Consider the following 23535-nt stretch of genomic DNA (forward strand, 5'->3'; position numbering starts at 1 on the left):
ACGGGAGGGGAGGGGGCGGGACGGGACGGGACGGGCGGGACCGGGAGTACCGAGCAGGACCGGACCGGACCAGGTAGTACCGGACGGTACCGGGGGGTACCGGGCAGTACCGGACCGGGCAGTACCGGACCGGACCGGACCGCACCGGGCCGTACCGGACAGCACCGGACAGCACCGGGCAGTACCAGACCAGACCGGGCCGTACCGGGCAGCACCGGGCAGTACCGGACCGGACCAGGTAGTACCGGACCGGGCCGTACCGGACCGCACCGGGCAGTACCGGGCCGTACCGGGCACGACCAGACCGGACCGGGCAGTACCGGGCAGGACCGAGCAGTACCGGGCAGGACCGCCCCGCCATGGCGGCGCCAGTCCCCGCCGGCTTCCAGTTCGCCATCGACCGCGGCGGCACCTTCACCGACGTCTTCGCCCGCTGCCCCGGCGGCCGCGTCCGCGTCCTGAAGCTGCTCTCCGAGGACCCGAGCTACGGCGACGCCCCCACCGAGGGCATCCGCCGCGTCCTGCAGGAGGTGCGGCGCCGCGCCCGCCCCGGGACCCCCGCAGCCCCGGCACCGGGCGGGGGGGGGACCCCTCCCGGCAGCACCGGCACCCCCACAGGTCCCTCCCCGCGGGATCCCCCGGGGACCTGAGGACTCTCCCGGGGACACCCTCGGGCCGTCCCCCCAGGACGCCCACCGGGACCCTCCCAGCTCCCTCCTCGTGGTCCCCCGGTGCTGGACCCCACTCCCTGCACTGGTCCCGTGTCCCCCCCAGTGCCAGGGTGGCTGCTGGGGGGCGGTGGGGTGGCGGGACCCCCGCTCCATGCCCGGTGGGGTGGTGGGGCGGTGGGACCCTCGCTCTGCATCCCTGGGGGCGGTGGGACCCCCACTCCTGCCCCCTGGGGTGGTAGGACCCCCACTTCGTGTCCCCAGGTGTGGTGGGCTGATGGGACCCCCACTTTGCACCCCTGGGGGCAGGGGGGCGGTGGGACCCCTGCTCCGCACCCCTGGGGGCGGTGGGACCCCCGCTCCATGTCCCCAGGGGCAGGGGGGCGGCGGGACCCCCAGCTCTGCGCCCCCAGGAGCGGTGGGACCCCCTCTCCATGTCCCCGGGGGTGGTGGGACACCCCCCCCCCCCCCCCAGTTCGGCACCCCTGGGAGTGGTGGGACCCCCAGTCCGTGTCCCCGGGGGCGGTGGGGTGCTGGGACCCCCACCCCGCACCCCCACGGGGCTGAGCCGCGTCCTCGGGGCTGCGGGGCTGAGGCGGGGCCGTGGCAGGAGAGCGGGGTGCCGGTGCCACGCGAGCGCCCGCTGGACACGTCCCGCATCGAGTGGATCCGCATGGGCACCACGGTGGCCACCAACGCGCTGCTGGAGCGCCGGGGCGAGCGCGTGGCCCTGCTCGTCACCCGCGGCTTCCGCGACCTCCTGCACATCGGCACCCAGGCGCGCCCGCGCATCTTCGACCTGGTGAGAGGCGGCGCCGCGCCGGGATCGGGGCGGTGTGTCCCCGTCACCTGCAGCGGGATCGGGGTGGCATGTCCCTGTCACCTGCACTGGGATCGGGTGGCGTGTCCCCATCTCCTGCACCAGGGTCCAGGTAGCATGTCCCCATCCCCTGCACCGGGATCGGGGTGCCGTGTCCCCGTCACCCACACTGGGATCAGGGTGCTGTGTCACCACCACCTGCGCTGGGATCAGGGTGGCGTGTCCCTGTCACCTGCACCGGGATTGGGGTGCTGTGTCCCCATCTCCTGCACCGGGGCCAGGGTGCCGTGTCCCCGTCGCCTGCACCAGGATCTGGGTGCCGTGTCCCTGTCACCTGCACCGGGATTGGGGTGCTGTGTCCCCATAACCCACGCTGCAGTCGGGGGGCTGTGTCCCCGTCACCTGCACCGGGATCGGGGTGGCAGGTCCCTGCTGCCCGCGCTGTCCGTGCTCCGGGCAGCGTGTCGCAGTGCCCCACGCCCTCGGGGCTCCCGGCACCGCGTCCCTGTGACCCTCAGCATCCGGGCTGGGTGGCACGGCCCCGCCACCCGCGCCGTGTCCCCGTGTCCCTCGCTGCCCGTGCTGGCGGTGCCGTGTCCCGGTCACCGTCCCGGCCGGTGCTCGTGCTGCCGCCTCCCCGCACACCCCGCGCCCACGCGGCGCCGCGTCCTCTGCCCGGCGCAGACGTCCTTGAAGGCCCCGGCTCCGCGTGGCCGCGTCCCGCCAGCGCCGCTGGGCCCCAGCGCGGCCCCGCGCCAGCCCCGGCCCCGAGCCAGCGCCCGCCCCCCCCCCTCCCCACGCCGCCGGCGCTCGCGGTCACGGTCACGGCCGGCGCGGGCGCTCCCACCCCACGGCCACCGCCGGCCCCAACGCCCCGGAGCCGTGTCCGTGGCAGGGCCCCCCCGTGCCCGCCCGGTGCCGCCCGCCCACAGCCCGGTGTCGCGGCGCAGGAGGCGGCGATGCCCGCGGCGCTGTACGAGGAGGTGATCGAGGTGGACGAGCGGCTCATCCCGCAGCAGCCTGGCTGCCGCCTGCCCGGCTCCGAGGCGCTGCCGCGGCTGGCAGGTGGGTGCTGGGCCGGGGACACCGGGGGAGACCGCGATGCCGAGCCCCCCCCGGATGCCCGCCTGTCCCCAGGCTGCACCGGGGACACCCTGCTGCTGTGGCGGCCCCTGGACCTGACGGCGCTGCGGCGGGAGCTGGAGCGGGTGCTGGCACGCGGCATCCGCAGCCTGGCCGTGCTGCTGCTGCACTCCTACGCGTGAGTGCCCGTGGGACGGGGGGCACTGGGTGACACGGGGACCCCGTCCCACCCCGTCCCCTCTCACCGGCAGCTGGCCGGGCCACGAGGAGCAGGTGGGGGCCTTGGCACGGGAGCTGGGCTTCCAGCACGTGTCCCTGTCCTCGGCGGTGACGGCGATGGCGCGGGCGGTGCCGCGGGGGCACACGGCGTGCGCCGACGCCTACCTCACGCCCTGCATCCGCCGGTACCTCGACGGCTTCTGCGCCGGCTTCGCCGAGCGGCTGCAGGTGAGTTGGGGCTGGGTGCAGGGGTAGGGGGTGCCCGGCCCCATAACTCACCCCACCGCCTGCCCGCCCCCAGGGCGTCCCGGTGCTCTTCATGCGCTCCGATGGCGGCCTGACACCCATGCAGCACTTCAGCGGTGCCCGCGCCGTGCTGTCGGGGCCTGCGGGTGGTGTGGTGGGCTACGCTGTCACCACGTACCGGCACCAGGACGGGCAGCCCGTCATCGGCTTCGACATGGGGGGTGAGTGGGGCTGGGGGCCGGGCGCGGGGGGCGCGGGGCCGGGGCTGAGCCGCGCTCCCCAGGCACCTCGACGGACGTGAGCCGCTACGCCGGGGAGTACGAGCACGTCTTCGAGGCCACCACGGCCGGCGTCAGCATCCAGGCACCGCAGCTCGACATCAACACGGTGGCGGCCGGGGGGGGCTCCATGCTGTTCTTCAGGTGGGGATGGGATGGGGTGGGGTGGGGTGGGGTGGGATGGGATGGGGATGGGGGTGGGATGGGGTGGGGTGGGGACAGGATGGGGATGGGATGGGGATGGGGATGGGGTGGGGTGGGGTGGGGACAGGATGGGGATGGGATGGGGTGGGGTGGGGCAGGGTGGGATGGGATTGGGAGGTCCCCCTCCCCACGCCGCTGTCTCCCCCTCCAGGTCCGGGCTCTTTGTGGTCGGCCCCGAGTCAGCCGGTGCCCACCCCGGCCCCGCCTGCTACCGGAAGGGTGAGCGGGGGACACGGGACAGTGGGGGCCATACCGTGGGGCCGCCCTCACCGTCCCCATCCCCGTCCCATCCCCTCACGCAGGGGGGCCGCCGACCGTCACCGACGCCAACCTGTGCCTGGGCCGCCTGCTGCCCGAGTTCTTCCCCCGCATCTTCGGGCCGGGCGAGGACCAGCCGCTGTGCCGCGAGGCCGCGCTGCGGGCGCTGCAGGGCCTGGCCGCCCGGGTGGGCGCCGGCGCGCCCGGCCAGCAGCCGATGTCGGTGGAGGAGGTGGCCATGGGCTTCATCCGCGTGGCCAACGAGGCCATGTGCCGGCCCATCCGCGCCCTGACGCAGGTGGGCGCCGTGCCGCCGGGGGGTCCCTCCATCTCCATTCCTGCTGGTGCCAAATCACCGTTTTCTCCCCCAAAACAGGCGCGAGGCCATGACACCTCCCGCCACGTGCTGGCCTGCTTTGGGGGCGCGGGGGGACAGCACGCCTGCGCCATCGCCCGCGCCCTGGGCATGAAGAAGGTTTTCATCCACAAGTACGCGGGGGGCTAGGACGGGGTCCCCCAGCCCGGTCTGGGGGCGCGGGGCGGGCGCTGAAGCCGCCGCCGGCGCTGGGTGCCCGCAGGTACAGCGGGGTGCTGTCGGCATACGGGATGGCGCTGGCAGACGTGGTGCACGAGGCGCAGGTGCCGTGTGCCCTCCGCTACGAGCCGGCCGCCTTCGCCCAGCTGGACGAGCGCATCGCCACGCTGGAGCAGGAGTGCCGGCAGGCGCTGGCAGCCCAGGGCTTCTCCAGGTGAGGGGTGGTCCCCAACGCGTCCCCACCATGTCGTGTGTCCCCCCTCCCAGCCCACTGACCCCTTCCCAGCCCCGCAGCGACCAGATCCGGACCGAGGCGTTCCTGCACCTGCGCTACGAGCGCACCGACTGCGCCCTGATGTGCTCGGCCAAGGGGCACCCCCCGACCCCCCGCTCCTGCCGTGCCGGGGACTTCGCCACCGCCTTCGCCAGCCGGTGCGTCCCTACTGGCACCCCCAGTTCGGGGGGGGCTCCCCCACCCGGCCGCGCTCACCCCCTCCCCATGCCACAGGTACAGGACGGAGTTTGGCTTCACCATCCCCGACCGCGCCGTGGTGGTGGATGACGTGCGGGTGCGCGGCACCGGCAGCACCGGCATCAGCTGCGAGAGCCCGCTGGCACCCAGCGGGGAGCCGCCGCGCGTGGAGGCGGTGAGAGGGGGCGCGGGGTCCGGCCCCGGCCCCCCGTGGGGCTCTGGGTGAGGGGGGGCTCGGTGGGACTGGAGCTGCGCCGGCCCCGCAGGTGACGCGGTGCTACTTCGAGGAGGGGTACCTGGAGACGCCGGTGTTCCTGCTGGAGCAGCTCTCCTGCGACCACTCCATCCCCGGCCCCGCCATCATCATCGACAAGAACAGGCAGGAGATGGGGGCTGGGGGGATCCCGGGGGGCTGGCGGGGACCCTGGGGAGGTGGCAGGGACCCGGGGGAGGTGGCAGGGATCCTGGGGAGCTGGGGGGGACCTGAGGGGGCTGGGGGGATCTGAGATAGCCGGAGGGACATCAGGATGCTGGCAGGGACCTTGGAGAGCTGGTGGGGTCCCTGGAGAGCTGGTGGGGACCCCAGGGTGCTGGAGGAGGGTCCCCAGAGAGCAGGGGAGGGGGCCTGTGGAGCCGGTGGGACCCCAGGGTGCTGGTGGGACCCCAGGATGGGATTCTGCATGGACCATGGGGACCCGGACGCCAGGGTTCCCTCCCTGTGGGGCCAAGGAGTGGAAGCGAGCCAGCCCTGTCCCCATTTTGGGCACGGCTCCGTGCTGCCCCTCACTGTGGGGCCCGGGCCACCCCCCCCACGCCGTCCCCCCCCCCCCCCCCAGCACCATCCTGGTGGAGCCGGGCTGCACCGCCAGCCTGACGGAGCTCGGCGACGTCTGCATCGCCGTGGGCTCGGGGCGGCCGAGCGCCGTGGGCACGCAGCTCGACCCCGTGCAGCTCTCCATCTTCTCCCACCGCTTCATGAGCATCGCAGGTGGGCACAGCCACTGGGGCGGGGGGCTCGTCCGGGGGGGGTAAAATGCATCTGGTGGGGACAGGGAGGCGACAGCGGGGCTCCGGGACGGCTCCGGTGCAGCTGGGGGACTGCTGGGGGGGCTGCTGGGGGCCTGCGCCCCCCACTCAGGGCCCTCCCGGCCCCTCGGTGCCCCCGCAGAGCAGATGGGCCGGATCCTGCAGCGCACGGCCATCTCCACCAACATCAAGGAGCGCCTGGACTTCTCCTGCGCCCTTTTTGGGCCGGACGGGGGGCTGGTGTCCAACGCCCCCCACATCCCCGTGCACCTGGGCGCCATGCAGGAGACCGTCCAGTTCCAGGTAAGGGGGTGCCTCGCGCTCCACCCCCCCCCAGGCCCCTCCACAACCCCCGTGGGGCTGAGCCCCCCTGCCCACTGCCATCGCAGATCCGCAGGCTGGGGGACGACCTGCGGGAGGGGGACGTGCTCCTGAGCAACCACCCCTGCGCCGGGGGCAGCCACCTGCCCGACCTGACCGTCATCACCCCCGTGAGTGCGGCACCCGGGGACACGCGGGGTGGGGGCACCGGGGGGCTCCCCAGGGGCACCCCACAGACACCCTGGAGGTGGCCCCATGGGCACCCCATGGACAGCCCCAGAACATCATGGAGATGGTGATGGGCCACCATGGACACCCCTTGGCCACCACAGGGACACCCTGGGGACACCCTGGGGACATCCGGGGGACACCACGGGGACACCCTGGGGATACCCTGGGCGCACCTGGGGACACCCCAGGGACACCCCGGGGACACCCTAGGGACGCACTGGGGACACCCTGGGGACACCCTGGGCGCCAGGCTCAGCGCCAGCCCCTCCGCAGGTCTTCTGGCCCGGCGTCCCCAAGCCCGTCTTCTTCGTGGCCAGCCGCGGGCACCACGCGGACATCGGGGGCATCACGCCCGGCTCCATGCCCCCCCACTCCAAGGCGCTGCACGAGGAGGGGGCCGTCTTCGTCTCCTTCAAGCTGGTGAAGGACGGCGTCTTCCAGGAGGAAGGTGGGTGTCCGGCGGGGCGCGGGGACGGGGACGGGAGCCATCGCCACCGCCCCACCACCGCTCACCCGTCCCCGCAGCGGTGACCGAGGCCCTGATGGCGCCGGGCCGCGTGGCGGGCTGCAGCGGGACCCGCAACCTGCAGGACAACCTCTCGGACCTGCGGGCGCAGGTGGCTGCCAACCAGAAGGGCATCCAGCTGGTGGCCGAGCTCATCGGCCTCTACGGCCTCGGCGTGGTGCAGGCGTACATGGGCCACATCCAGGTAGGGCCCGCGCCCCCTCCCCGCACCGCTGCTGCCACCCCGTTCCTGACGTTGTCCCGGTCCCCAGGCCAACGCGGAGCTGGCCGTGCGCGAGATGCTGAGGGGCTTCGCCGCCCGCTGGGGCGCAGCCGTGGAGGCTGAGGACCGCATGGACGACGGCTCCCCCATCCGGCTGCGGGTGCAGGTGGACCCCCAGGAGGTGCGCACAGGGTGGCGGGGCCGGGAGGCAGCGTCCCCCCGCGTCCCACTGTGTCCTGCCACGTCCCACCCCGTGTCCCCCACCCCGTGTCCCCCACCCCATGTCCCCCACCCTGTCCGTGCAGGGCAGCGCCGTGTTCGATTTCTCGGGCTCCGGGCACGAGGTGTACGGGAACTGCAACGCGCCCCGCGCCATCACGCTCTCGGCCCTCATCTACTGCCTGCGCTGCATGGTGGGGCAGGACATCCCGCTCAACCAGGTGGGCACCGCGGCCAGCACCGGGACCCCTGGCGTGGGGACACCCAGTCACATAGGGACCCCCGAGCACCGGGACCCCCAGCGTGGGGACACCCGGTCACATAGGGACCCCTGAGCACCAGGACCCCCGGTGTGGGGACACCCGGTCACACAGGGACCCCCAAGCACCGGGACCCCCAGCGTGGGGACACCCGGTCACATAGGGACTCCCGTCTTGGGGATACCTGGTCACATTGGGACCCCTGAGCACATAGGGACCCCTGGGCACCGGGACCACTGAGCTGCCCACAGGAGCAGGGCAGAGCCCTGGGGGATGAGGGACGTTTGGGTAGGGGGTCCTGGGACCTTGTTTCTTGGGGCAGGGGCTTTTGGGGGCCCCGCTCTGCAGGCAGGTGGAGCCATGGGTCTGGGTGTTCACCCCCAGCTGTGTCTCTCCCCTTCCCCCCCCAACCCCCCCCCAGGGCTGCCTGGCCCCCGTGCGCGTCGTCATCCCCAAGGGCTCCATCCTGGACCCCTCGCCCGATGCCGCCGTGGTGGGGGGCAACGTGCTGACCTCGCAGCGGGTGGTGGACGTCATCTTCAAGGCTTTCGGGGTCTGCGCTGCCTCCCAGGTAGGGCAGGGGCCGGGGAGGGGGCGCGGGGCCAGACCCGGCGGCTGGGGGGTGGGGGGGGGGCCATGCCCCTTCCCACGGCACCTCTCCCCAGGGCTGCATGAACAACGTCACCTTCGGGAACGAACGCGTGGGCTACTACGAGACGGTGGCGGGGGGCGCGGGGGCTGGTCCCCGCTGGCACGGCCGCAGCGGGGTGCACACGCACATGACCAACACGCGCATCACCGACCCCGAGGTCCTGGAGCAGCGGTGGGTGCAGGGCCGGGGGGGGGGGGGCCACGCTCGGTCCTGCGCCGCCTGACCACGCGCCCCCCAGGTACCCCGTGGTCCTGCAGCGCTTCGAGCTGCGCCGCGGCTCGGGGGGCGCCGGGCGCTTCCGGGGGGGCGACGGCGTGTGCCGGGAGCTGCTCTTCCGCCAGGACATGGTGCTGTCGGTGCTGAGCGAGCGCCGCGCCATCCAGCCCTACGGCCTGCGAGGTGAGCCCTGTGCCCCACAGCGTGCCCCACAGCGTGCCCCACGGCGTGCCCCACGGCGTGCCCCACGGCGCCCCGCTCACCCCCTTGTCCCCGGCAGGCGGCAGCCCCGGCGCCCTGGGGCTCAACCTGCTGCTGCGCCGCGACGGGCGAGCCATCAACCTGGGCGCCAAGACATCGGTGCCGGTGCAGCCGGGGGTGAGATGCGTGTGCCCCCCCAGGCCCTTGTGCCCCTTGTCCGTCCCCCCCCCCCCCCATGACCGCCTGCCTCCTCTCCCTTCCGCAGGACGTCTTCTGCCTGCAGACCCCCGGTGGGGGTGGCTTTGGGCCCCCTGGGGATGCCGGGGACGCCGAGGATGGTGCGGAGCCGCCGGCTCCCCGGAGCTTTGCAGAGCGCGGGAGCCTCTTCGAGTACCGGCGGGCGCAGGAGGCCGTGTGAGGGCCCTGGGCCCCGAGCCGGGGGCCGTGGGGCAGCCCCAGCCTCAGCTACGCGTGCCCCATGGGGCAGCCCCCACCCTAGGTAGGCAGACCCCGTGGGGCAGCCCCAAGGCCAGGTACGCTCACCCCGTGGGGCAGCCCCAGCCCCTGGTACACCCCCGCCGAGGAGCAGCCCCCAGCCCCACACACGCACACCCCAGGGGGCAGCCCCCCGGGACCAGGTACGCACAGTCCGAGGGCAGCCCCGTGTCCCCACGTACGCACACCCCGGGGGGCAGCCCCCCATCCCCATACGCACACTCCCTGGGGCAGCCCCCCCGGTCCCAGCTCTGCACACTCCCAGGGGCGTCCCCTGGCCTCTGCCCCCCACTCCAAGGCAGAGGGGACCGGAGGGTCCCCCCGCCGCGGGGCAAGGCTCAGGATCCCGCTGTGGGGCAGCCTCTCCCCCCGTGTCCCTCCACACCGCCTCCGTGCCCCCACGCTTGTGCCTCACCGCCCCCCAGCCCCCACGCAGCCCCAGGACCCCTGCCCGTGCCCCCCAGGGCTCAGCCCCACAGCACCAGCTCCTCCCTGCTCCCCACCAGCTCAGTGCCTTCAAATAAAGGAGCCTTTCGGCCACCCCGGCGTGGCAGCGTGTGGCGGGGGGCCCCGCGGAGCCGTCCCCATGGCGCAGACCCTGAGTGCCGAGTGTCCCCCCACCTGGTGAGCCCCGAGGGCTCTTTGTGGCCCTTGGGGCTGGGGACAATGCAGTGGGGGGGGGGGGGGGGGGGGGGGTGGCACAATGGGGGCGATTGTACAATGGTGGGGGGGCACAACCTGCACATGTCCCCCAGGGGGCCCTGCCTGGTCCCATGCCCCCCAGGCTGGCCCCGCGGCCCCTCTGCGCCCCCTCTCCAACTGTCTGCATCCCCTCCGCGCACGGCCCCGCTGCCCACATCGCTTTTATTTCTCTCCAGTTGATTAAAAAAAAAAACATGGGGGGGGTGGGGTGGCTGCCCGCCCCCCCCCCCAGCCCAGGCTCACACACATGGGGCTGTGCTGCCCCACAGCAGCCCCCAGCCCCACGGATGTGGCCCAGGAGCCCTGTGGGTGCCGGCACCCCCTTGTGCATGGCGAGGCCCCTGGCCACACTCGAGCTGCAGGGAGGGGGGCACGGCTCCGGCTGCCACCCAGGCTGCATGTGCCCCCCAGGCTGCGTGCCCCCGCCGGTGCTCAGGGGGCTGCGGGGCCCACAGCGAGGCGCAGCGCCACAGGCAGGTGGTCGGAGCGCGAGGCCAGCTGGGTGATGAAGGAGATGCCCTCCACCTCCTGCGGGGAGAGCAGTGGATGTTGGGGGGGTGCCCGCGGCACCCCCCAGCCCCGTCCCCCTGGCACTCACCTCACGCAGCTGCCGGTCGTTGCGGTGCGGCCGGTACAGCACGTAGTCCACGCGCCGCCCCTGCCAGGCGTCACCGGCCTCGGGGTCGAGCTGCCCACTGGACAGGATGGGGCCCGCCAGGAACTGCCGCCGGCCCCCGGGCTGCGAGAGCGTCCTGGGGGGGGGGCACGGGGGTGAGGGGAGCCCCCAGGGTCCCGCACCGGCGGGGTTGGGTGGGACAGGGTCCTGCACAGGGGGCCGCGGGGGGCCTGGGGTCCTGCACTGGGGTGGGGGGCACCGTCCCACACAGGAGGGGACGGGCACCACAGCACCACGCGAGCCTGCATCCTGTCCAGCAAGACACGGGGACACGGTGGCACTGGGACGCGGTGGCACGGGGACACAGCAGCATGGGGCTGTGGTCAAACAGGCGCACGTGGCACGGACACGGTGATGCGGGGACGCGTTCACACAAGGATGTGGCGGCGCAGGGATGCGGTCACACGAGGATGTGGCGGCACAGGGACTCGGTGACAGGGACACAGCGGCATGGGGATGTGGCGATGGGTGTGCAGTGGCGGGGGACATGCAGGTGCAGGGGTGCAGTGACATGGGGTGTAGTGACACGGGGGGGAGCCCTGTGGCTGGGATCGAGCCCCCTCCCCTGGCCAGGGCAGTTTGGGCAGGGGTGTCCCTCTTCCCTCTTCCTCCACCCCATCGCCCACCTAGGGACGCCGGTGGCCTTCTGGGGACCCGCAGTGCCCAGAGCCATCCCCCCTCCCCCTGGCCATGCCCCCCGGCTGTCACCTCTTCATGTTCTCGGGGGTGGACACGGGCTCCTCGTAGATCTTCAGGTAGTCGAGCAGGGTGCCTGCGGGACGGGGACGGGCAGGGCTGTCAGCGGGGGCTGCGCTGCCCTGTGCCACGTCCCCGGCCAGCCTGGGGCAGAGCAGAGCAACAGGACGGGGAGTGGGGACGCATCCCCATGGCCATGCCCGAGGGACCAGCGCTGGCACATGGGGACAAACCAGCGGCTGGGTCGCAGTCGGGTCCTACCCATGGCCCATGGTTCATCCCGCTTGGGCCCCACGCGGCAGGGGTCCCGGTACAGCTTGAAGATCTCGTGGCTCTGGTTGGGCTCGTCACCTGCCGGGAGCAGGGGACACGTCACTGCCACCCCACCGGCCCCGACAGCCCCCGGCCCAGCACGCGTCACCCGCAGGTGGCGTCCCGCGGCCCCCCCCACCCCGTGCCCCCGTCCCCACCTCGGGAGCAGTTGTCGAAGTTGAGGTCCCCACAGAAGACGTCGAAGGCCACGATGTCCCCGTGCTGCTCGTGGGCGTCCTGGAAGAGCTGCACCCAGTGCAGCCCCAGCGTCAGCTGCTTGCTGCGGATGGCGGCGTCGGCTGCGCGAGGACACAGCGTCACCGGGCGGCCCGGCCCCCCACGCCCCCCCGGTCCTCCCCCGGTCCCCCCACTCACGTGCGGGTGCCTGCAGGTGGGTGCAGCTGAGGTACCCCACGACGCGCTGCCCCTGCGCGCAGCCCAGCAGCACCTGGGGGGACGCGGAGCTGTCAGCGCACGGCCAGGCAGGGGACGCGGCGCCGATCCCTGGTCCCCGCCTGGCAGGGTGGGAGGTGGCAGGGGGGGCCAGGGCCATGGGCTGCGGTCACCTGGACGGAGAGCAGCCCCTTGGCGGACAGGGCGTCCTCGCGGGCGCCATTGGGGTAGCAGTGGTACTGCACGGCCAGCAGCGGGTAGCGGCTGGCCAGGAAGAGCCCGCTGCCGAAGAGCTTCAGCCCGCAGCCCTGCAGCCCGCGGGCCCCGACGTCGTAGACGATGTGCGGGAAGGATTTGGCCAGCTGCTGGCGCAGGCGGGCGGCAGCGCCCGCGTCGTACACCTCCTGCAGGCAGAGGAAGTCCGCGTCTGCTGGGAAGCGCTCGGAGAGGTCCGCCGGGAAGTGCTGGGACGCGTCCGCCGGGAGGAGCTTGGCCGTGCCTGCCGGGGTGTGCTCAGCCGCGTCCCCCTCCACCTCCACCGCCACGCTGCCGTAGTGCCAGGGGCCACCCTCGCCGTGGGGCTGCGGTGGGCTGCAGAGGGTCCCCCCGTAGCCGGCGGCCTCGCCGTGCCCCGGCGGGATGAGGCTGGCACGGGCGCTGGGGGGCTCGGGGGCGAGCTGCCGGGCGGCGTAGGCGGCGCGCTGCAGCGTCTGGCCCAGGTTGCTGAACTTGGCCAGCCCGCTGGGCAGCAGGCACAGGTTGGCGGTGACAAAGGTGAAGCTGCGGCGCTGCTGCAAGTCCCAGGGCGGCGGGGCCGCGGCCGTCGTGGCGTGATGGCAGGCAAAGGGCCGCCGCGCCGCCTGCGTGGGCAGCCACAGCAGCAGCCCCAGCGCGGTCAGGGGCAGCGAGAGCAGCAGCAGCGCCGTGCACGCCAGCCCCGCCAGCGCCCGCCCGGTGCAGCCGCAGCAGCGGCAGCCCCGTTCCCGCTCCGCCGTCGTCGGCTGCAGGTCCAGGAGCCGGTTGAGGGCCCAGAAGCCGGGGCAGAGCAGCCCCTGCGCCAGCCCGTCGAGGGCTGCCAGCGCCCGGCTGGGGAAGGGGGACTCCCGCAGCACCATGGCGGGGGGCACCAGGGGGGTCCCGGGGCAGGCGTCCTGCTGCTCTGTCGGGGGGGGGCCGGGTCCGGCGCCGACAGCGGGGCCTGGGGGGGAGAGAGCGGGGTCAGGGCTGTGGGCGGCAGCGGGGAAACGGCGGCACCGGGCACAGCCAGAACCGGGACCCCCCCACCCCCCCGATGCGCTGGGCACAGACCGGGACCCCTCACGACGCACCGGTATGGAACAGGACCCCCCCCCCCCCCCGCCGGGGCACTGGGCACGAGACCAGGACCTCCCTCCCCGTAGCAGGCATAGACCAGGACCCCCCCCCAGTGCACGGTGCACGTACCAGGACCCCCCCCCCGCCGCACCTGGTACGGACCAGGACCCCTCTCCGGCTGCACCGGGCACGGCCGGGCCCGGGACCCCCCCGCCGCACCGACCCGGCCCCGGCCCCGGCCCCGGCCCCGGCCCTGGCCACGCCGCCACCGTGGGAACTTCCCGGGGACGGCCCCGGCCCGCCCCGCCCCGCCCCCGCCCCGGCCCGCCCCGCTGGGGGAGCCCCCCCGCGGCCCCGCGTGTCCCCGGCCCGGCCGCGGCCCCACGCGGGGCTGCCCCAGTGCAGCACCCCCAGTGCAGGACCCTGTCCCAGTGCCACCACATCCAAGAGGGCGCGGGGGGGCGCGGGGGGGCCATGGCCGGGGGCACCCGCAGTGGTACAGGGGGATGGGGGCGCGCGGGACGGCACACGGGGACGGTGGCACCCCGGGTGGCACCGGGGGTGACACGGGGACGGTGACATGGGGGGGTGGCACGGGGGGGTAGCACGCAGGGTGGCACCGGGGATGGCACCGGGGGTGGCACAGCACACAGGGCGGCACAGGGGACAACGGCACGCAGGGCGGCACAGGGGCTGGTGGCACATGGGACAGCACGGCACGCGTGGCCCCGCCGCCCCCGGCTCAGGGCCAGGGAACCCCAGCCCCAAGCCCCCCGCCCTCGCAGCCCCCCGCTGGGCTCCCCCCCCAGCCGTGGCGCGGTGTCCCCCGCCCGAGTGCCGGCAGCTCTGTGCCCGCCGTGGCACAGCGCAGCTCCTGGCACCATTCTGCCCGGCTGCGGTGTCCCCAGACCCCCGGGCAGAGGGAGCCTGGGGACAGCGCATCCCCGCCGGGCATCGCCCCTGCCTGCGCCCCTCGAGGCTGCTCCGTGCCCGTGCCGCCCCTCACCTGCCCGCCAGGCCCTTGCCGACCCCGCGCTGCCAACCCCGGGCACCCGGCTGCTGCTGGGCTCACAGTGGTGAGCCAGGGCCAGGTGAGCCGTGCGCGGCCGGGACCAGGACCAGGACCAGGACCAGGACCGGCCGGCCTGGCCCAACCAGTTCCCCAGCACCGCCGTGCCCTGCGGCCACGCTCCCAGACGGGAAACGGCCCTAGTCCCGTGCCCGCATCCTCCTGCCCGTCTCGCCCGGGGCCGGTGACTCCTGCCTGACTCCACAGCCCCACGCTGTGAGACAGCCCCTCCATCCGTCCATCCATCCGTCTGTCCATTCGTCTGTCCTGCCCTCTACCCTGGGAGTGCACGGGGCGCTCGGGGACGCTGCTGTGGTGGGGCTGGTCCTGTGCTCCCCTACGGGACCAGGGAGGCTCAGCCGCAGCTGCTCCATCCCCGTCCCATCCCACAGTCAGGGCAAATGGAGCCACCGGGACCGCACCGGGCAGCAGCGTCCCCAGCCCGGGGACACCTTGGTGCCTCAGACCTGCTCCTCGCCAAAACCCCCGCGAGGCACGCAGCCACCCTGCGTCCCATCACCCTGCCCCTCCGCGTGGGGCTGGAGCAGCCCCAGCCTGTCCCGTGCTCTGCGGCGCAGTGGGTGTTGTGGTGTGACCCCTGCCCCACCAGCTCTGCCCGGTGCCGTGGGCGTGAGGACAGGCAGAGGCACGGGCAGGGGTTGACTCAGCCCAGGTCCTGCCTGTCCTGGCGCTTCCCGGACACGGTGCTTGCTCGGGGCAGCCCTGACTCCCACAGGGAAGTTAATTTGCGGTCACGAGCACATGAGTGCGAGCAGGATGCGGCCCCTGCCCTGCTGTGCAGGAGGCGGTGTTGCCCCCCTACTGGGCACCAGGACCATGATGGGGTCCCCCAGGCTGTGCTCGCTGAGGGACACGGCCGGGCCACCCGGGCCCCGCTGTCCCCACGAGCAGTGACCCCTGAGCCACCTCTGTCACCAGCCACGGGTCACATCCCACAGGGACACCGTGGCTCAGCCACGCTTGGCTGACGATGGCCTGGGCCTGCCCAGTGCTCCCTGCCCAGGCTGCCCGCGGCGGGCTCGGAGCCAGCAGCGCTGCAGGCGTGGACCTGTGGTGCTGGCAGCTCTGCCCCCGTCCATCCCCCATTTGCCCCCAGGCCCCCCTCGCGGTGCTGCTTCTGCCCCTGCGGTCTGGTCACTCCAGGCCACGCAGGTGGCGGCGGTGCCGTGCCCTGCTGCCTGCGGCACGGCTCCGTCCCTGAGCTGCCTCCCTGGCTCCCTGCCCGCGCTCCCCCGGGGCCACGCCACCGCCCGCGTCCCCGCGCTCACCTCCGCGCCCTGCGGAGCCGGGGGCCATCGCCATCGCCGCCGCCACCTGCCCGCGCGTGCCGCAGCGCGCTCGGAGCTCAACAGCTCGCAAACATCCGCTCGGCGCCGGCCGCCCCGCCGACTAATGACCCGCGGCCTTGGCCGTGACCCGCTGCCGCCCGCCCCGGCCGGATGGGCGCATTCCTGCCGGGATGCGTGGCCCAGGTCGCCCGGCACCGCGGCCCCTGCCCGGCACCGCGGCTCCCGCCTCCATGCGCCGGGGCTAGCGAGGCCGAGGTGGCGGCGGCGCGTCCCCTGCTCTGCACCTTGCCCAGCGCCAACGCCCGCAGCGGTAACCCCTTGAGTCCTGGGCTGGCGGCACCGCCGGGAGCGATGGCGCCCGGTGCTGATAAGAAGGAGAGATAAGGCTCGGGGCGGGGCGGGGGGGCCGCAGGAGGCCGTTGCCGCCTTGGGGACCGTGAGCAGCCCTGTCCCCAAGGGCAGGGGCAGCCCCCCTCCCCCCCCTCCCAGTTTGTCCCCTGGGGGCGGACACGGGGTGCAGAGCAGGTCCCTGCAGACCCCCCCCAAATCCCCCCCCCAGCAGGCAGCAGTGCCTGCCCCTCTGCATGGGGAGGGGGCAACCCCCCCACCCATCTGTGTCCACCCCATCCTGGCTGCCCATCGCCCTCCTGCTGCCCTCAGGACTGGGGGGGCCACGGGTGTCCCCCCACCCCCCAGCAGCCTCGGAGCCATTGCACAAGGGGGGGGGCAGAGGGACGCGGGGCCGGGTCCCACCAACGTGGGGGAACGACTGATTGCCGGGGGCCAGTGCTGCCCCCAGGGTGGGAAATCCCCCCACCCTGCCCCCCCCACCCCCCCATTTCTGACCCTGTCCCTGTCCTGGGCCCCCCATCATGGCCGACGGGGTGGGCACCGGCGTCACGGTAAGCGCCCACTGGGGCAGCGGCGGCTGCAGCGCCTTTTGGCATGGTGCCGGGGCTCCAGCCTGCACTTGTGGGAGGGGGCCCTCACGGCCTCACCCTGCGTCCCATTCCTGTTCCCTGTCCCCATCCCCACCCCGCTCCCCGTCCCCATCCCCGTCCCCATCCCGCTCCCTGTCCCGTCCTCATCCCCGTCCCTGTCCCCATCCCAATTCCCGTCCCCCTCCCCGTCCCCTCCCCGTCCCCTCGCCGCGCTCCCCACCTCTCCCCAGGCCGTTCAGCCGTCAGCCCCACTTCAGGTACCGCGTTTCAGGCGGTTTGGCTCGAGCAGCGCCTCTTCCTGTGCTCCTTCCCCTTCCCGCTGCGGTCAGCGGCTCCCACGGCGGCAGCAGGGCTCCCGGCCGGGCTGGGGGCACGGCGAGGGCTGGGGTCGTGGGGAGGGCGGGGGGCACGGCGAGGGCGGGGGGCATGGCACGTGCTGCCCCCAGCCCCCAGGTCACCGCCACCCACGGCTCCCTGTGCAGCCCCTGTCCCCTGGCACAGCTGGGAGGTGCTGGGGGGCGCTGGGGGACTCTGGGGGAGGGACTGGGGAGCCGTGGGGCCTGTGCACCGCTGTGCACCCCCACTTGTGCATAGGGCCCCTGGCACCCCGGCACTGCCTTGCACGCCCAACGTCAACATCAACTGTGTGCCCCAGGGGACTCGCGGGGCTGGGGCGAGGCCCCAGGCAAGGCCGTGGCCGTGGGGACAGGGAACGCTGGGGGGGCGGGGGGCGGGCACCTTGTCCCCTCTCCCCCCCGTGCCATCATGCCACAGGTGTCCCAGGTGCCCGTTCCCACCGGCGGCAGCGGCTGCCCCGGCTCTCACATCCATGTCAGAGCCGCTGCCGCCATGCAGAAGTGAAAGTGAAAGGACAGCAGCCTCCAGGCACGAGCTGCTCCCCCCGCATGGCCCCATGGCCGCAGCCCCACTGCTGGCACCCTGCCTGCACTGCTGCCCCCGGCACTGCTGCTGCCCCCGGCACTGCTGCCTGCACCCCGCCTGCACCCCAGGGCACTGCCACCCCCCAGCCCCCCAGCCGGCTGCCTGGGCCATGGCACCGCTGCAGGAGCCAGCCGGGGGCGCCCCCCGAGTCATACACATCACAGGGGGGGCATTCACGACCCCACAGCCGGCTGCTCTGTGGGCCAGCAGTGCCCAGACACGCGTCTGCCCACGGCCATGGACATCGCTTCACGCCTCGCACGCCCCCTGCTGCACGTGCTGACACAAAGGTGTGTGTGTGTGGGGGGGGGGCATTGCACAGCTGTGCCCTCCCGCAGGTATCTGGGGTCCGTGTGCCCCCAGGCTGAGTGGCTGTGACGGTGCCACCAGTGGGGACAGCGGAGGGTGAGCGCACTGGCACCGCATTATTGTTATATCACTGCCACACCAGTGCCCAGCGAGTTGGGGGGGCTTTAATGGCTGCGGGGGGCTCAGCTGAGGAAGAGCGGCTTCCCGTCCTCGCGCGCCAGCTCCTGCAGGCACTCCAGCAGCACCAGCGCGTCCGCCCGCACCGCCGGCGGCACCGTCTCAGCCACCACCCGGCGCAGGTGGCTGGGGCTGGGGGTGGCGCAGGCGTTGGAGCCGGCCGCCTCGGGCAGCTCCCGCAGGATGCCAAAGGTGTTGACCAGGGACTCAGCCAGCGCCGGGTGCACCTCGGGGTTGTAGCCCAGCGCCCTCAGGCGCGTCATGAGGGTGATGTAGCGCCGCGCCATGGCGGCACAGTACTGCTCGTCAAAGACACCTGGCGAGCTGCTGAAGATGGACTGTGGGGGGAGAGGTGCAGAGGGTCAGCATGTGTGGGGTTGGGACACTGAGCGCCCAGGGGTTGCATGGAGACCATCCCCATCCCATCCCATCCCATCCCATCCCATCCCATCCCATCCCATCCCCATCCCATCCCATCCCATCCCCATCCCATCCCATCCCATCCCATCCCATCCCCATCTCATCCCATCCCATCCCATCCCCATCCCCATACCCATCCCATCCCATCCCATCCCCATCCCCATCCCCATCCCATCCCATCCCATCCCTCCCATCCCATCCCCATCCCATCCCATCCCATCCCATCCCATCGCCATCCCCATCCCATCCCCATCCCATCCCATCCCATCCCATCCCATCCCATCCCATCCCCATCCCATCCCATCCCATCACATCCCATCCCATCCCCATCCCCATCCCATCCCCATCCCATCCCATCCCATCCCATCCCATCCCATCCCATCCCATCCCATCCCATCCCATCCCCATCCCCATCCCATCCCATCCCCATCCCATCCCCATCCTATCCCATCCCATCCCCATCCCATCCCCATCCCCATCCCCATCCCCACCCCCATCCCCTCCATCCCCCACACCCCATCCCTCCCCCACCGCCATGATCTTCTCGGGGATGTTGCTGACGGTGAAGCCGTAGAGCCGGGGCCGCTCGGGGAAGATGTTGGCGAGGATGCGGCGGTCCAGCTGGAAGGCGATCTCCCCCACCAGGCGCTCCCAGTGCCGGGCATCTGGAGGGGGGGGGGGGGGGCGGGTGCTCACCGCTGCCCCCCGGCTGTCCTGCCCCCACAGCCCCTCACCCCAGGACCCCCTTCCCAGCCGTGGGGCTGCTTCTGGGGTCGCAGGGGCTTGGGGCTGCTCACAGGCGGGATTTCCCCATGGAGAGGGGATTTGGGGGCACTTGCAGGGGTCTGATATGTTGGGTACGAGGGGGAGCCCCCACCCACTGATCCCACCCAAAGGTGATCCCACCCGCACAGCTGGGCCAGCCCCATGCTGGGAGCACTGGGGCAGGCGGGAGCCAGGGGTGGTGGGAGCAGCTCTGTCCGGGGGGCAGTGGGGACATCGGGGGGTGGCCCAGGGCACTCCGACCCCCGTCCCCCGGCCGTACCTCGCTGGCTGGCGCCATGCGGTGTCTGCGGGGTGGCGGGTGGGCGCTCGGCGGCTCTGGGTGACTTCCGTGAGGGCTCCTTGCGCCGGACGTCGGGGAGCCGCAGGTCCAGCGGCTTCTGCTGCTGCTCCGGGGACAGCGGCTCCGGCGGCACCGGGGCCGGGGTCACCGGGATCGAGGTCACCGCGATCGGGGTCACTGTGACCGGGGTCACCGGGGGGCCGGGGCTCTGCAGGTCCGGCTGCTGCACGCTGGGGCTCCTCTGCTCTGGCTTCCGTGGGTCTGGGGGCTGCTCAGGGGGCAGCTGGCGCTCCAGGGGCAGGCTGAAGTTGCCATACAATTCGGGGGGGCAGGAGAGCCGCAGGTAGTTGCCCCCCACGGAAGGGTTGCCATACATATTCACTGGCACGGCTGCAGAGACAGGCACGGTGGTCTCGGTCCCTGCAGCCGCCAGCCCTGTGCCCCGTGCCCCCAGCACCTCCCGTCCCCTTCCTGCAAGTGGGGGCACACGTGAGGCCGTGGTGAGGGGACAGGGACGGGGACACAGGGAGCTGCTGCCTCCACCTGGGGACTCCGGGGCTGCGGGTGCTGTGGGACGCCCCCATGGGTGGGCACAGCACGGGGGCTGCAGGGCGGGGGTGGTGCAGGGAGCCCTGGCTGGGGGTGCCCACGGGGGAAGGGTCCGGCCGCGGGTCCCGCACACGGCCGCACGCACGCGCCCCAGGCCCTGCGGTTACTCTTGTTCCCGGTGACGGGTGAGAACAGGACGGTGCCGATCTCCGTGCCGGGCAGGGACGTCTCAGACGTGATGCTCTGCGGCTGCAGGTTGAACCACGTGGGCGACAGCGGGACGCTTTGGTTCTGCGCCGACTCCCTGTCCCACGCCGCGCTCGCTGCGGGAGGGGGCAGGCGTTGAGCCCCCGTCCCCCCCGCAGCCGGCTCACCGCGGTGCTGGCCGCCCCTGACCTGCGGTGCCGCCGGCGGGGTCTCCGGGGCTGTCGCGGGGCGTGGAGACGAGCAGGGGCTGTATGCTGGGGTGGCCGCGCAGGATGTGCTGCAGCTGCTGGTGCTCCTTGATGAGGTTCACCACGCGAGCCAGCTCCTCGTTCTCCGCCAGCAGCGCCTGGATCTCGTGCCGCAGCTGGTCGTAGCAGGCGAAGACGGACAGCCCGGCGCGCGAGGGGCGGATGGCGGGGAGCGGCTGCATGGCCCCCTGCCCCGGCCCCCCGCTGGGTGCGGGGGCCGGGGGGCTGCTCCCACCGGGCATGGGAAGCCCCTCGGTGGTGGTCAGGCACGGGACGAGGGTGCCAGCAGCTGCCAGGGCGTCTCCATCCCGGGGGACGTGTGGTTCCGAGGGGGATGTCACAGAGGACCCCCCCCGGCACGTGACACCCCCCAGCTCCATGGTGCTTGGTCCTGGCAGGCACCCGCGCAGCCCCTGCGAGGAGGGTACAGGTGGCACCCGCGGGGCGCGGGGGTGCTGGGGGCTGGCGGCGGCAGGCGTGGGGAGCGTGGGGAGGGTCATGGTCGTGGTTTTATGGTTGTGGTTGTGGCTGCGGTTATGGCTATGGCTGTGGTTGTGGTCACGGCTATGGTTATGGTTGTGGCTGTGGCTGTGGTTATGGTTGTGGTTATGGATACAGTTATGGTTATGGTTACGGTTACGGTTGTGGTCGTGGTTATGTTTGTGGTTGTGGCAGTAGCTACGGTTGTGGTTGTTGTCATGGTTTTATGGTTATGGTCGTGGCTATGGTTATGGCTTTGGCTACAGTTATTGTTATGGCTGTGGTTATGGTTACGGTTACGTGTGTGGTTGTGGTTGTGCTTGTGGTTATGGTTATGGTTACAGTTATGGTTGGGAGGAGCTACACCCGCCGCCCCGCAGTCCCCTTGTGCTGCACGAGGTGGGCAGTGTCTGGCACGGTGCGGTGGCTGCGGGTGCCGCATCCCAGCTGCGCTTGAGGCCGGCGCAGAGAGGCCGACGCCTCTCCACCTGCTTTCCCCCCGCCCCGCAGGAGGACCCCCCCGTCATCAGCCTGCCATGAAGTGCTGCAGCCACTGCGCAGGCAGCAGCGTGCCGGAGCCAGATGCGCGGCCGCCTGCCGCCTGTGCGAGCCCCTCCTGCTGCTGCGACGCCCGGGGGGGCTGCGCCGGCAGCTCCCTGCCCTGCCCCGGCCCCGCCAAGCGTCCCGGCAGCCCCAGCGCATCCACACGCTCTGCCGAGAGCCTGGGGGGCTCCGGGGGCTCTGCTGACGCCTCCTCGTCTGCCGGCAGCGCCAGCCTGAAGCCGGGCACGGAGGAGGCCCTGGGCACCATGCTGGCGGCCTCCTGCAAGCTCAGCCCGGGGCCGTCGGGGCCGGGCCCCGCCATCGACCGCTCCTTCATCACCACCAGCCTGGCCGCCCAGATGCTGGAGGAGTTCCTGAGCCAGCAGGTGCCGGCGGCGGCCACCGAGGTCCCCCCGGTGCGCGAGGACGTCCCCGAGGAGAACAACCGGCCAGGCCCCGTGGCCCACACCGCCTCCCTGGAGAGGCTGCGCCGCCACAACCGCCGCTTCCAGCGGGCCAAGGCGCGCTTCCAGGGCCACGGCGAGAGCCCGGGCCAGGCGCTGGCGGCCGGGCCGGAGGGGGGCGGCGGGGGAGCACCCCGCCACAGCGCCCGGCCCGAGCCGCGCCACGGCCCGCCCTGGGGGAGCCACGGCAGCGGGTGCTGCGGGCAGGGCGGCGAGGTGCTGTGCCGCGGTCCCACCTGGCACGCCTTGCACGGCTGCTGCGCCACCGTGGAGGTGCTGAGCAGCGCCTGCCCCTGGGAGCGGGACGGCGGAGCTGCGCCGTGCCGGGAGTGCGGGCACGGCTGGGGGCTGCCCGGGCGCCCGGTGCCGCACGGCCCCGGCCCGTGGCTGTGCAGGCAGGGCGAGCCGCCTGGCTCCCCGGAGCGGTGCTGCGGCAGTGCCGGCAGGCAGCGGGACGCGCCAGGCGCTCGGCCCACCCGCGGCCCCACGGGCGGCCCCACGCACGGCTGGGCCACGCGCACCACTGCCGCCTGCGCCATGCTGAGCCCCGAGTCGCGGATCTGCCACGGAGCTGCCGCCACCGTGATCAGGGCGGGCAGGATCCCGCACTGCGAGCCCCCCACGGACGACCAGGTAGGCGTCGCGGCGCAGAGCCGGCTGCGGCCGGGCAGGACGCTTGGCATGTGGCAGCACCAGCAGCTCTGTGCCTCCTGGCTGCAGGGGCCCCCCGGGATGCCGAGCTGCAGCCATGCAGAGCCGGGCACCAGCCCCCTGCGTGGCTGCGGCTGCGGCTGCCCCCCGCGCTGGAGCTGGGGCAGGAGCACGGAGGAGCCGCGCCGGGAGCCGGACAGGGAGCGGAGCCGCCACCGGCACCGGGAGCCAGCGGGGACCCTGGTGCGGGGCAGGGACCCCGGGGGGGAGCCGGAGGGCCCGGCGGCCTGGGCCCCCCCGCAGCAGCGCCCGGGCGCCACGAACACGGTGCAGCTCATCGCCAAGACCTTCGAGCTGCGGGCGCAGCGCGACGCCGCCCAAGCCGAGCGCGACCGGCGGCCCCCGTTCTGTCGCGGGGGGGGGATGTTGGAAACCTCCCCCCAGGAGCCCCGGGGGCCCTGCTCCCTGGGGTGCTGCAGAGGGCACCCCTGGGCCAGGGGCTCGCTGCCCCCCGAGTGCGGCCGGGCACGGGGGGCAGCTCAGCCCTCCTGCGGCTGCAAGGCCCGGGGGGGGCTGGAGGGCGTGGGCTGCGCCGAGGGCGAGCGGAGCGGACGGAGCCAGCGCTGAATAAAGGGGCCGAGGCGGCTGAGCCCGACGGCTGTGCGCTGCGGGGCGGATGTGGCGTGGGCGAGGGGGGGACGCTGGTACCCTGCCCGCCAGGCGGGGACACCCTGAGACCCCCGCCCCAAACACGGCTGTGCCCACCCTCGCCCCCATGCCGCCCTGGCTGGGGAACGAGCCAGGAGCTAAGGGTGAGGAGGGGTCTCCTCCTCCCACCTCGGGGGTCTCAGCCTCAGCCTCTGGCTCCAAGGCTCTCCACCACGGTGGCATCCGGAGCCCACGCACGGCTGGGGGCCCGGAGAGCCCCCAGGGC

The 23535-nt window shown here is 73.5% G+C and overlaps 4 protein-coding genes across 7 annotated transcripts; 2 read left to right on the forward strand and 2 right to left on the reverse strand.

Annotated features, from left to right (window-relative positions):
* The first annotated feature begins 37 nt into the window (after window positions 1-37).
* Window positions 38-9672, forward strand: OPLAH (5-oxoprolinase, ATP-hydrolysing). 2 transcript variants are annotated; one of them, XM_040547523.1, is made up of 26 exons: window positions 38-530; window positions 1279-1470; window positions 2439-2553; window positions 2626-2749; window positions 2823-3018; window positions 3092-3257; window positions 3320-3458; window positions 3670-3737; window positions 3821-4074; window positions 4153-4265; window positions 4355-4525; window positions 4606-4743; window positions 4820-4958; window positions 5050-5162; window positions 5620-5771; window positions 5952-6112; window positions 6199-6300; window positions 6635-6809; window positions 6887-7071; window positions 7139-7270; window positions 7395-7529; window positions 7990-8139; window positions 8234-8391; window positions 8459-8619; window positions 8717-8814; window positions 8903-9672. In XM_040547523.1, exons 1-26 carry the CDS (start codon window positions 360-362, stop codon window positions 9053-9055), a joined length of 3861 nt encoding a protein of 1286 aa, XP_040403457.1. In that variant the 5' UTR covers window positions 38-359; the 3' UTR covers window positions 9056-9672. The 2 variants fall into 2 exon arrangements, with proteins under 2 accessions (XP_040403457.1, XP_040403456.1); XM_040547522.1 differs by having other exon boundaries at window positions 201-530; window positions 2421-2553.
* Window positions 9673-9983: 311 nt separating this feature from the next.
* LOC121065079 (sphingomyelin phosphodiesterase 5-like) lies at window positions 9984-16898 on the reverse strand. 2 transcript variants are annotated; one of them, XM_040547529.1, is made up of 8 exons: window positions 15584-16685; window positions 12085-13109; window positions 11894-11966; window positions 11677-11817; window positions 11468-11557; window positions 11219-11282; window positions 10433-10586; window positions 9984-10362 (listed from the first exon to the last, which is right to left on the reverse strand). In XM_040547529.1, exons 1-8 carry the CDS (start codon window positions 15615-15617, stop codon window positions 10267-10269), a joined length of 1677 nt encoding a protein of 558 aa, XP_040403463.1. In that variant the 5' UTR covers window positions 15618-16685; the 3' UTR covers window positions 9984-10266. The 2 variants fall into 2 exon arrangements, with proteins under 2 accessions (XP_040403463.1, XP_040403464.1); XM_040547530.1 differs by lacking the exon at window positions 15584-16685 and adding an exon at window positions 16766-16898 and having other exon boundaries at window positions 10096-10362.
* LOC121065080 lies at window positions 16697-23518 on the forward strand. The gene is made up of 3 exons (XM_040547531.1): window positions 16697-16802; window positions 21454-22583; window positions 22671-23518. Exons 2-3 carry the CDS (start codon window positions 21480-21482, stop codon window positions 23226-23228), a joined length of 1662 nt encoding a protein of 553 aa, XP_040403465.1. The 5' UTR covers window positions 16697-16802; window positions 21454-21479; the 3' UTR covers window positions 23229-23518.
* SPATC1 (spermatogenesis and centriole associated 1) lies at window positions 16957-21538 on the reverse strand. 2 transcript variants are annotated; one of them, XM_040547533.1, is made up of 6 exons: window positions 21455-21538; window positions 20405-20894; window positions 20176-20331; window positions 19439-19849; window positions 18955-19058; window positions 16957-18311 (listed from the first exon to the last, which is right to left on the reverse strand). In XM_040547533.1, exons 2-6 carry the CDS (start codon window positions 20841-20843, stop codon window positions 17979-17981), a joined length of 1443 nt encoding a protein of 480 aa, XP_040403467.1. In that variant the 5' UTR covers window positions 20844-20894; window positions 21455-21538; the 3' UTR covers window positions 16957-17978. The 2 variants fall into 2 exon arrangements, with proteins under 2 accessions (XP_040403467.1, XP_040403466.1); XM_040547532.1 differs by having other exon boundaries at window positions 16960-18311; window positions 18925-19058.
* Window positions 23519-23535: the final 17 nt, after the last annotated feature.

This window comes from Cygnus olor, chromosome 2 (genome assembly GCF_009769625.2).
Source record: "Cygnus olor isolate bCygOlo1 chromosome 2, bCygOlo1.pri.v2, whole genome shotgun sequence".
NCBI lineage: Eukaryota > Metazoa > Chordata > Aves > Anseriformes > Anatidae > Cygnus > Cygnus olor.

Coding starts and splice junctions, on each gene's coding strand:
- OPLAH (XM_040547522.1), top strand. CDS start 360: ATGGCGGCGCCAGTCCCCGCCGGCTTCCAGTTCGCCATCGACCGCGGC. Junction 4,744..4,819: donor GCCACCGCCTTCGCCAGCCG/GTGCGTCCCTAC, acceptor CCCATGCCACAG/GTACAGGACGGAGTTTGGCT. Junction 7,271..7,394: donor TGCAGGTGGACCCCCAGGAG/GTGCGCACAGGG, acceptor CTGTCCGTGCAG/GGCAGCGCCGTGTTCGATTT.
- LOC121065079 (XM_040547529.1), bottom strand. CDS start 15,617: ATGGCGATGGCCCCCGGCTCCGCAGGGCGCGGAG. Junction 13,110..15,583: donor CGGCTCCGCAGGGCGCGGAG/GTGAGCGCGGGG, acceptor TCTCCCCCCCAG/GCCCCGCTGTCGGCGCCGGA. Junction 11,967..12,084: donor AGGGGCTGCTCTCCGTCCAG/GTGACCGCAGCC, acceptor GCGTCCCCCCAG/GTGCTGCTGGGCTGCGCGCA.
- SPATC1 (XM_040547532.1), bottom strand. CDS start 20,843: ATGGAGCTGGGGGGTGTCACGTGCCGGGGGGGGTCCTCTGTGACATCC. Junction 20,332..20,404: donor CCCCGCCGGCGGCACCGCAG/GTCAGGGGCGGC, acceptor CCCCTCCCGCAG/CGAGCGCGGCGTGGGACAGG. Junction 18,312..18,924: donor TCCCCGAGAAGATCATGGCG/GTGGGGGAGGGA, acceptor CTCCCCCCACAG/TCCATCTTCAGCAGCTCGCC.
- LOC121065080 (XM_040547531.1), top strand. CDS start 21,480: ATGAAGTGCTGCAGCCACTGCGCAGGCAGCAGCGTGCCGGAGCCAGAT. Junction 22,584..22,670: donor AGCCCCCCACGGACGACCAG/GTAGGCGTCGCG, acceptor TCCTGGCTGCAG/GGGCCCCCCGGGATGCCGAG.